Source organism: Galeopterus variegatus, unplaced genomic scaffold, assembly GCF_000696425.1.
Source record: "Galeopterus variegatus unplaced genomic scaffold, G_variegatus-3.0.2 Scaffold3303, whole genome shotgun sequence".
NCBI lineage: Eukaryota > Metazoa > Chordata > Mammalia > Dermoptera > Cynocephalidae > Galeopterus > Galeopterus variegatus.
In genome coordinates, this window is record NW_007729414.1 from 61107 (window position 1) to 72457 (window position 11351).

Sequence of the window (11351 nt, forward strand, 5' to 3'; positions counted from 1 at the left end):
CGCGGCGGGGCGGGGCGGGGCGGGGCGTCCGGCCTGCAGACCCATCCTCGGGGTCCGCCCCGGCTCTCCGGGCCCTCTGAGGAGCGGGGTCACTCCTAGCCTCAGAGTCCCAGCCACGCAGGTGCCTGCGGCTGTCTCAGACCAAGCAGCCAGCATGACCCTGCAGGTCTTGCCCCAGGGTGGGCACCACCGTGAAGACCAGGCCCTCCTGCGCCCATCCTGCAGGCCCCCGCGCTGTGGCATGGGGCCGCAGGTGGGGGGAGTCCTCTCCTGGGCCTCTATTTGCACAGACCTTTTCTCCCCCCCACCCCTTTCTTAAACAGCTGCTTTTCCAACACCTTCAGGGTTTTCTGGGGGTAGGCTGATGGCCCCTGCTCCGTGCTATTCCTGGACAGGTCCAGACCCCTCTCATCTGGATCCCCACCCCCGGCATTCACGAGGGTGGGAGGGGTCGTGACACTGCAGGGGCATCATGGTTGTTTATCCCCTGCCCACTCACAGCCCTTGGGCCGCTAGGCTGGACCAAGCTCAGCCTGTGGGCAGGGTAAGGAGGGCAGGGGGCGCCAGTCCCTCTGTGACCTGGCCCACGCTTCAGGCTTGGGATCACGTGTCAGTGGGAGACCCACGGGTGCCGGGGGAGGCCCTCATTCTCCGTGAAGAGGGATGCCCCTTGGGAAGAACCAGCACCCTGCCCCTACCCAGGATAGGCCAGGCGTGCAGGCCTATCTCCTGCAGGAAATCCCACCCGCCAGTGCCCTAATACTGCTGCTGCTTAAGGTGGATCAGCCGCTGAGGACCGCCCTAGATGTGGGCGTTGCTGGGCAGGCAGCTATGCTGGTCTGGCAGGGCAGGCAGGGACCTGGATTAAGCTCCACAGCCTCCCCAGCGAGAGTCTCTGTTCCTGGCCACTTCAATACGCCCCCAGCACACTCTTCTCTGAAACCCAGACCCATTACAACCCTCCCTAGGTGGGGATCTGTAGAGTGGCCCTCACCCTCCCTGGTAGGGATTTGGGGGGGCCTCACCCTCGCCAGGTAGGGACCTTTGGAAGTCTCATCCTCCCCAGGTGGGGATCTGTAGGGGGTCCATGCCCTCCCCAGGGGGGATCTGTAGGGAGGTCCTCACCCTCCCTGGCCCTAGGAATCTGCTCTACAGCCAGAATTTGGTGCGGCTGAGCACACCTCCTCCCTGCCGCCCTGCCATAGGCCTGAGGTTCCTTGGCCTGGAGGCCTCTCCTTGCTTTGTGAAGCACCCAGCCCCAGCTCCTCAGGGAAGGCTGGCCAGGGCTGTGGGTTGTTAGAGAAAGGAGCCTGGAATGGGGGCAGGGACCGGTCCCTTAATGCTGCTAGCTACCTAACAGCAGAAATGGTGATGGGCTTTCTCCCAAACAACCCTACTTGTAACCTCTGCTCTGTGGGATGCCCCACTGCAGGAAGCCCAGTGTGAGGGTTCCCGATCAGTTGGTGGGGTCTCAGACAGTGAAGGTGTCTCAGGACACAATGGTGAGCAAACAGTGGACTGCAGTTGGGGCAGACACCTCCTCACCTCAGCTCCCTGGTGGCCTTGAGTGGCCCCCAGGCTGGGAACACTGCACTCCGGCCCAGTGGTGCCTCATCCACAGCCTGGCCCTTGCTCCTGCCATTCTGCAGCCCAGCACATGGAAGCCCCAGACCCCCCATCAGGAGCAGCTCTCCCAGCAAGAGGAGGAGCTCCATTGCATGGAACCCCTCAGGGTCCAGGTCTGATTCCATGCCTGTGCTCAGTGAAGGGTGCCAGGATGGAGTCATCTTTCTCTGCTGGGCTGAGAGCCATGGAGAAAAATGCCAAATGCTGGTCATGGGAAGAAACAGCACTCATGTATACTTGGTGGGATCCCTTCTCTTTAATGCAGATGCCTGGGCAGAGGGGTCCCACGTAGCACAGACCTAGCTACAGAAGACTACCAGCGAGGTCATGGCACTCACCTCCCCAAACAGGGCCATACAAGGCAACAGTGGCCTAGCAGCTGGTGGGAGCAGCACCAGGAGGCTGAGGCAGGCCCCACTCACCAACGTCGCTGCTGAGTCCTGGAGTCCTCCCCACAAGGAGAGCTAAGGCCTCAGGGAAAAGGAAACCTCAGCAGAAAGCAGGAGCCTCCCCAATCTGCAGCCCAGCAAACAGGCCTGGGATGTAAGGCTGCACATCGTGCATTTCCCACATGGCCAGTGCCCACTGGGACCCCATTCTGGCTTACCATGACCTCTCTGCCAAAAGGAGCCCACCTGAGAACACACCAGTCTGGGCGGCTCACACAAGTACCTCCGCTGATATCCTTGCTCAGCCAACCCTGCGGTCCAGTGGGGCCAAAACTTGGACACACTCTGTCCCCTGCACGGCTCCCTTTCTGCAGCACATTCTGCCTTGAACGTGCTCTGCAACACAATCTGAGTCAGGAGGGCACTGTCCTCCAACCACGCCCAGGGGCCTTCCCACTGTCAGGGAATCCCCCTTGGAGACACTTCTCCTGTGCCAAGATGAAGGAAGTGTGCTTGGAGTTTTGTTGGAACTCAAAGACATAATGTTATACACGCATTCTCTGCTGAAAAGAGGTGTGTGACTGCCAAGGGTTTCCCTTGAAGGTCAAGCCTGCGGTGGACCCTGCCTTTCATATGCATCAGCCCATCCAACTTGACACCCATGCCCACTGGCCTGGAGAGTGGGGCTTACAGGGAGTGCAGCACAGTGAGGTGCCCCCTGTGGTTTGCAAGGTCACAATTCCTATGCAACAGGACCTCACCCCATGCACAAGCTTCATCTCTTCCTTGGGTGGAAAGAGCACCAGTGCACTACCAACAAATCCTGCAGCAGCGACCATGCCTCAGGCTGACAGGACACAAGAAAGATGGCCAGCAGTCTTCAGCTGGGCTTTTAAAACAAGAGCAGCTGCCAGGCTGGCCCGTGGCTCACTCGGAGAGTGTGGTGTTGATAACACCAAGGCCACGGGTTCAGATCCCATATAGGGATGGCCAGTTAGCTCATCGTGTGAGCGTGGTGCTGACAACACCAAGTCAAGGCTTAAGATCCCCCTACCTGTCATCTTTTTGAGAGAAAAAAAAAAAAAAAACAAGAACAGCTGCCTTTGGAAATGAATCCCATGGTGGGACCAACTAGTGTTTAAACCAGACATACGGTAATCAGACAGGAGGAACATGTGGGGTAAGTCAGAACAGGGCCTGAGCCTGGCTGGTAGGTAGGAGACACAGGCTGATGGTCAGAGAGCAAGTAGTGACCATGGCAGGCAGGTGCCACACTGTAAAGCACCTCTGATAGGTGTTAATGGCAAACAGCCACAGTGACCAAGTCCCTCATTGCCACTCCAGGGTCATACTTGCTGCTTGTCCACTGGAGGGATGGGCCAGCAAAGCTCCTCAGAGCCCTCCTGGTCTCTCCCAGTGTCCCCAAGACACACATTACGAGAGCCAGGACCACATACTCTTAAACCTCTCCCGTACACTGAAAACTCCCCACTTTACAAGGCAACCCCCCAAATAACATCTTTGAAAACATCTATTTAAAACTACTGCGGATGTCCACAATTCCAACATAGCTGAGTTTAGACTTCTAGTTCAGGAGATCAAGAGCCCAAGTGGAGTTTTCTCTGAGGATGGTGGAGGGGGGCATCTGGCAGGGTTCCCAACTGAAGGGCTACGGGGCTCAGCCCCGTACTACACCAGCCTTTCCCTCCACCAGGGCTGAGGGCCATCCTGGCTGCTCTGCTAACAAGGGCCCACCAAAGATGGCTTAGGCCAAAGCCTGGAGACCCGCACAGCTCACTACTGCCTCCCAGTACCAAAGCCAAGGTACTCTGGTGGGCTTCCTTCCTCTCCCCCAAACACACATGCACAAAGCCTACCTACTCTCACCATAGGGCAAAGTGACAGCTGTTTAGGCCTCAAAAGGAAGAGCACACCTCAGCCCCAAGGACCAGCCCCACCCAGACCCTCGGCAGAGCCTACACTGCTGCCCGCACCAAGCACCCCTGACCAGCTGCCCCACAAGCACCAGCTCAGACACACCACAACTGCAACGGTCAGCAGTAGCACAACTTCCCCAAAGCCCAGAGCAAGACATGTGCACAACCCTGGCAATGCCAGCATGAGTCTCCTCAGGAGCCAGGCTGTGGTAAGGCGAACGCCTGCCATCACCACAGAGATCTGGATAGGCACTGGAGGCAAGCAGCCCAGCAGCCAGCAGGAAGCCAGCACCACTCAGCACGGGGCCCGCACACACGCAGTCCTGCCGTCTGATCCAGGTTCCAAATGTGGTTTTTTATTCACTTTTTGATGACTATAAATAAGTGTTTCCACTATGGAAAAGAAAGTTAGCACAGTACATTTTCATGACTGGGGAATGGATTTTCTGGAGCTGTCTTCAACAGGGCAAAAACTTAGAAGAAAAAAAAAAACAACCTGAATGTTGGAATTCAGTTCTTTATATAAAGTCCCTTGTAAAAACAAAACAGAATAAAAACAAACCGAACAGGAAGGGCTAGACAAAATTAAAAAAAGAAAAAGAAAGAAAAAGGAAATAAAATAAGACAATTTATTGCTTCTCCTCCGCTTCCTCCTTGGTCTCCTCCTTCACTGAAAGAGCTTCTAGCTTTTCAGCCACTTTTTCAGCATTATCATTTTTGCCCAATCCTGCTAAAACACAAGGGAACACAGTAAGAAGAGAGGCCAGCACAGCTCAATGGACCACACTGCCCTCGCCAGGCCCAGAGCTGCCTCATCCCAAGCACCGCCCACTGCTCTCCCCAGCCTGGGTTCTAGAGGCTCCAGTGCACAGCAGCCAGCTGGGCCAGCCTCAACCCACCCTGGGGACAAACTCCCAACAGGCCAAGACCACCTCTGGGTGAGCTTGTCTTCTCATAACCCAGTGACCAAAGGAGGCCAAATAAACACGCATTTACACTGTCTAGACCTCAGTGGGGCTGCTCAGTGACGTCTGGTCACTTGCTACCGCAGCCATCATCCAGCCCTGGAGTAGCAGTGACCGAGTCCTCTGACAGAGAAAACGAAGACCATCTTGAAGCACCGTTAGCCTCTGGTGGGTTCCTGTCAGAGTGTCACGACTCGGCCACCTGCACGGACCGGATGTGAGACCAGCACCTGTGAGCATGTGCTCAGGGCTCCCCAGGAAGCACCCTGTGTCCCCGGGCAGCTGCATCGTCCTTGACAGGTCAAGGCAGCCACAGCATCCCGAAATGTTTCTCTGGCAGACGAAAAAAGCACCCGCCTGGGGATACAGTCGGGTGCAGAGTGAGTCTGCAAGGGAGCCCCCCACCCATGGGCACCATGTCACCTTTCTTTTCTCTCTCTTCAACCTCTTTCCTGCATTCTTCAAACTTTGTTTTGAATTTCTGTGCATCTGCAGGAAAAAAGAGATGACAACCTCAGAGCCGGAAGCAGGGAAGGAGACACATCCCGGCAGGTCTAAAGAGCTGGGAGTTACAGAAGGCCCGTGCCCCGGCAATTTCTGACCTAAGGACAGGCTGGGCCATCTGACATGGGCCTAGGGCTTTCGCCAGGATTGTGTGATAACCTTTAACTCAGTCCCTCCCGAGGCTGGTGACTGTGCTGAGCTGTTTCCCTTTATCTGATTTTATAACATCTTGGGCAGAGCAGTAGAGATTGCAGGCCCTTGAGCAACCAAGGGGCAGGGGCCTCCTGGTCAGGGGCTCCACTCTCCACTCATGTGGGAAGGTCTGCTGGGATGGTCCCACTCCCAGAGCAAGGGAGATGTTCACTTAGCACCAGTCAACTAGCTATTGGGGCACTGGGCCACAGCACCCACCAACTCCTCCAGGAGCCACTGGGTACAGCTTCTGACAATCCAGAGTGGAAAGACAGCCAAACAGGGGAGGGGTCAGCCTGGGCCTGTGGATCTCTGCAAGGCCCCTGCTGGTGACAGGCAACCATGAGGGCATGTCACTGCTCCTGACCTCAGTGAGCCAGAAGCCTGGCAGAAGGAACAGCACTGGGAGGAACCCCTGGGGTTAGTCTCAGGCTCCTCAACACCGATGGACACCAGAACTTGACAGGAAACTAAAGTGCCAGGCATGAAACTGCTCCATGGACATCTTGTTCAGCAGCTACTCGGCACAGACACATCCATGTTTGAGAGGAAGGGCACTATTCATGGCTTTAGTCTGGATACGGCCCCCAGACAGCAGGGCAGAAACAGTTCCCACCGCACACCTCCCAGTTACTGTCAATTCTCCCCCAGAAGCACCAGCATTTGGTTGCAACTAAACCGCTGTGCTCTCAAACAGGCAAGTCAAAGTCAGCGAGGGCCGGCCGCCCGCCCGCCTTCTGCTTACTCTCAGCATTTAGGAAGCGGATGGCGAGCAGCTCCGGCTTGGGGCACTCGTCGGCAAAGTCGGCATGGGTATTCCAGACCCAGGCGCGGTCACTGCCCGCATTCGGCTTCAGCTCCATCATCGGTGTGACTGCAGGAGAGAAAGCTGTGAGGATGGACTGTGGGGCCTGGGCTCACCCACCCCTCAGCCACACAGCGTCCCACTCACTGACCCGAGGTACCCACTTCAAGCAACACATGGAATGTTTGGGCTGAGAACCGGGCCTAGACATAGTCTCACAGGGTCTGGATTTTATCCAAACCTCTTCAGAAATGCCCCATATTCACTTAAAACCAAGACTGTCCTAAATCTGGGAACAGGGTGGCCTGCTCCCTGACCATGAGGACATCGCAGCGTGGGTTTCCTGAGCCTCCTACTCAGGACCACTCAACACGGACTCCCACCTCCAGAAAAGCAGACGAGAGCAAAGCAGGCCCCAGCCCTGATCTAAGTGCAGCTGCTCACACCTAGCCCTTTGGTCCTGACCCTGGCCGTGTAGTCCTGAGGCCTCAGGTCAGATGTTAAGGCATAAGGCCAAGTGAGCTCAGCCTTCCTAAGGGCACCAACACACAACTGTGTCCACACTCGTCCACGCCACTGGGGGGGCCTGGCTGATGGGAAGGTGCGGTCAGTAGAGGGGAATAAGCCAAGAAGTGAGGTGGTCACCAGGAGGGTACACGGTCAGGCCTGCAACCACTCTCCACTTTCTCCTATCCAGGTAGACCACCAGGGCACAAAGCCACCAGTGGCAGACACCTGGAGCTCTATGACAGATACTTATATGTCATGGAAGACAGAACCATAGCCTGGAACAAACATGCTTATCCCAAACTCCTAAGGCTCCATGTAGACCCTGTGCCAATCAGGGAACTGCCTCAAAGGACAGCTTGCTCGTTTGGAGATGACCTTACAGATGATAACTCACCAGGATGACTCCCCGAAGAACAGGAGCATCCCTGCTGTCCATGCCCAGCCAGGAACTCCCTGTGCCCCTGGCGGAGATCTCTGGGGACGCAGGACAGGCCCATTGCCCAGCCCTAGCCACACCACTCCCAGGCCACTACCATGTCACCATCAGAACTGTGGGCTTGGGAATCTCTTCCACTGCAACTCCACAGTGGTCAACATGCCTCCTGCATGCCGCCCACATCCACACCCCACATGGTCAGCCTACTCTCAGCTGGGATGCCCGGCCTCCAGCTGCCGCCACCCTCTGCATCCACCAAGGGCCCATGCAGACAGCTCTGCCCAGATGCCCAGAGACCCTGGGCCGACTGTCACAGAAACAACCTAGCTACCTGATGAGACTGGGAGAAGCACAGGTGTCACAGAAGAAAGTCAAGGAAATGATTCAAACTGGGCTTGGGGACAAGGATGAGGACCAGGCCAGAACACAAGCTTTACCCAGGAGCAGACAGGGGGTCAGGGAAGGCAGGGACACTGTGAAGCCAGCTCGTGGAACACGGCCAGAGGTGACTGGTACAAGGAAGGGTCCCTTCTAGATCCTCTGCACAATTACCCACCTCTGCATCACCCTCAAGGGCTGCTCCACTCCGCTTCCCACCAACAGGTACCCCTTGTGCCCCAGATGAGGGGCCCTGCCCCACCAGACACACATTACTCCAAGCAAATGCAGACATGGCACTAGGAGGTTCACCGAAGGATGCCCAGAATGCCTGTGCTTCTAAACACACCACCCAAAAGGAGCGACACAAGATGGACGGCACAACTGCAGGCAGCCAGCAGTGTTGGGGACAACCTACTGCCACTTCTATCCAGGCCAGGCCTCGAGGGCCTTTCCTAAGCCCATCGCAGGGTGGCCAAGGCCTCCACCTGTTCCCCGTGCAGCTTCACAGGTGCCTGAAGACATGGTGGCCACCTTCTTCCCAGCCCATTCCCCTTCCACGTATTCCTCAGGGGACAACCTCGGGTAAAACACAACAAAGGGTGGGACGGCTGCTGCCCAGGTGCCTCGTGCACACATGCCCTACACTGCCCAGACACCACACACACTCTGCCCAGATACCACCCACACACTCTGCCCACACACTCCACACACCCACTCTCTGCCCACACACCACACACATCCACACACTCGCCCTCACACTGCCCAGACCCTCTCTCTCTCTCACCTGTCCTCAAGCACTCACTCCATCCACGTCCCGAGCCCAGCCTGGGGCTCTTCGTTCACCCTGTCGGGGCCTGTCTGGCTGGACTCCACACTCCCGTGTTCTACAAGCTTCGCTGCAGGCCTGCTCTGAGTTCAGAGACACATTTGAAATATGCATTTCTCATTTTAAATTCAACAAACACACCACAAACGTGCACTCCATATGCCAACCTGAAGCAGAGTTTTAGGGTTCAGAGTGAAAACACACCCAAGAGACCACCTACTGTAGTGGTTGGCGCATATTTTCAGGGTCTTGTCCCTCCTCATGAGGAGGCGGATGGTCCCTTTCTCCTTATGCTTCAGGAGCTTGACATCGCCGGTGCCTCGTTCCTTCCATTCTGGGAGATCGTTCTCTGACGCAAATCGGAATAGCTTCGCCCGCCTGCAAGAAAATCCGTCAAGTAAAAACAGAGATGTGCAGAGAGGGGAACATACACACCAAACGTTTGCTTGGAAAGAACATTTGTTTTCTGTGCACTAAACAATGGCACAATTCTGCACTGCTGGACCTGACATCTCAGCAAACGCCTTTTCTCTTCGTCTACTTCAAGAACTAGTAGTCTAAACACCACCCAAAGGACACACAGCCCAGCAAATTCCAGATTGCTTTTATTTCACAACCAAAAAAAAAAAAAAAAAAATTATGTCTATGGTCATAACATTCCCCCCAACATTTCTTGAATCAAAAGACAAAAGGCCCAAAGTAGGTAAAGAAGTCCCGAGTGCACTGAGTATCCCACAGTCCCCATACAGAAACACTCCTTAGCCCTGAATGGTCACAGAGACAGGTAGGAGCAGGTGGAGGCGGAGGACCCCCACCCTACACAGGCCGAATCCTTCCCTGAACTGCAAGATGCCCCATGTGCTTCCCCCAGCCCCCAACCCAGAGAGGAGGCCACAGGCCTCTACTCAGGCAACCAGGCCCTGGGCCAACACCCCACCTGGCTGCCCAGCAGCACCTGGGACCCAGCAGTGAGCACAGCAGTCCTGCCCTTAGGACTCAGATTGGAACCTCCCCCTGCACCGAACTCTGCCTGCCCCTCTCTCACAGAAGACTCTGCTCTCTCCCCCAAATTCCATTTTGTCAAAAGGGACCGCATCCTCACTAGGTTTCCTAACAGGATGGTGCCTAGAGCTTTACCATGGAGCCCAAGGGCCCAGATGCAAAGGTCCAACCTGCTGGCCTCACTTGCCTCAGGGTAGGCCCATACCCAGGAAGGACACCAGGAGCAATTCCCATCCCATGTGGGCAGGAAGGTGGCAGCAGCACCACCTGGGCAGAGCAGAAATCTGATGATTCTGTGGTGGTCCAGGGTGCCCACCACCCTCTGGGACCAATGGGGCACGTGTAGTTCTTTCCCAGGCCTCCCTCCCCAGCCCCCCGTCCTTGGAGGGAGGGCTCATGGTGTTGGTGATTGTCTCTGCTTCCCTCCCCATCCCAGAGTTACCAAACCTTACCCTGGCATCTTGAATCAACTTGAAGGGGGGGAGGGTTCCATGAACTTGAACAAGAAAAAACTACAATCTTATTTGTAGCGTATGCTTTACTGAAGTGTAACTGAACTTAGCATTTCTTTTGATTCTGAACACAGACCACATACCAGTCTCCACAAGTGATACTGTCATACAACACAATTCAAAACCACACCTGCTGCTGCAGTTCCTCACTGAAGGAATTAAAACGCACCTTTAGGACCGAGACCGTGGCGCACTCGGGAGAGTGCGGCGCTGGGAGCGCAGCAGCGCTCCCGCCACGGGTTCGGATCCTATATAGGGATGGCCGGTGCGCTCACTGGCTGAGCGTGGTGCGGCCGGTCTCAAAAAAAAAGGACAAAACAAACAAACAAACAAAAAAACGCACCTTTACAGTGATTTTTTTTTTTTTTTGTGGCTGTCAAGTAAGGGGATCCAAACTTTACAGTAATTTTCACATAGTAACTTTGAATAATAAACCACCATGTTTCATTTACATGTTTTCATTTGTAATTCCAGGCATTATTTTGTGCACTAAAAACACTGAGTCAAGGATTCACAAACTTCGGACAGCAAAGAAGTCAATGCTGCAAAAATGGTTAAGACTCCCTCTGCTCAACCAGTGAAGTGACCTGTGAATTCTAGGAGGGAGGGTGGCAAGGAAGGTCCGGTGGGGAGATGTGCCCAGAGGACACAGCAGCAGTGACAGGACACCTGCCACACAATTGGCCACAGGGCAGCAGGGGCACCCAGTGAAGATTCGACAAACGAATGGGTTGAATTTCCATGTGGGATTAGTCACCACACAATTCCAAAGGGCCTGTTGGAACAACCACAAGACCTTCACACCCATAAAAATTATAACTTCAATCCTAAAGATACCTATTTCTGGGGCAACGTCAGCCCACTCACATTTTAAAAAGTTCCTCTTCATCTTCCTCCAGCGTTTTAATTTCTTGCTCAGGAAGAGAAACTATTGGCTCAAACTGGGGGTCGTGGTTGGACTCGTCTGCATTCTCGGTGGAGGTATCATGGTCCTCATGAGTGTCCTGTGGAGAGAGGTGTGAAGAGGTGACTCTGGAAACCCATGGCCTGGCCTGCAACCAGAGCTCATCAGTGCCTGCAGAGGGCATCTCCAATAGTGAGTGGCCTTTGAAAACATGGACAAGGGCCGGCCCGTGGCTCACTCGGGAGAGTGCGGTGCTGATAACACCAAGGCCACGGGTTCGGATCCCATATAGGGATGACCGGTTCGCTCACTGGCTGAGCATGGTGCTGACAACACCACGTCCAGGGGTAAGATCCCCCTAC

The 11351-nt window shown here is 55.2% G+C and overlaps 1 protein-coding gene across 3 annotated transcripts in view; it reads right to left on the bottom strand.

The window, feature by feature from the left end:
* Positions 1 to 4288: 4288 nt before the first annotated feature.
* The window catches only part of RANBP1 (RAN binding protein 1), a 9169-nt gene continuing 2106 nt past the window's right edge, over positions 4289 to 11351 (bottom strand). For 2 of the 3 annotated variants that reach the window (XM_008584539.1, XM_008584537.1), the window contains exons 2-6: positions 10953 to 11089; positions 8792 to 8949; positions 6359 to 6487; positions 5341 to 5406; positions 4289 to 4679 (exon numbers count right to left, since the gene is read on the bottom strand). In XM_008584539.1, coding sequence (XP_008582761.1) covers positions 4582 to 4679; positions 5341 to 5406; positions 6359 to 6487; positions 8792 to 8949; positions 10953 to 11089 — 588 coding nt within the window. In that variant the 3' untranslated portion in view covers positions 4289 to 4581. Of the gene's footprint in view, positions 4683 to 5340; positions 5407 to 6358; positions 6488 to 8791; positions 8950 to 10952; positions 11090 to 11351 lie in introns of all 3 variants that reach the window. The other variant, XM_008584538.1, reaches the window with a different exon arrangement.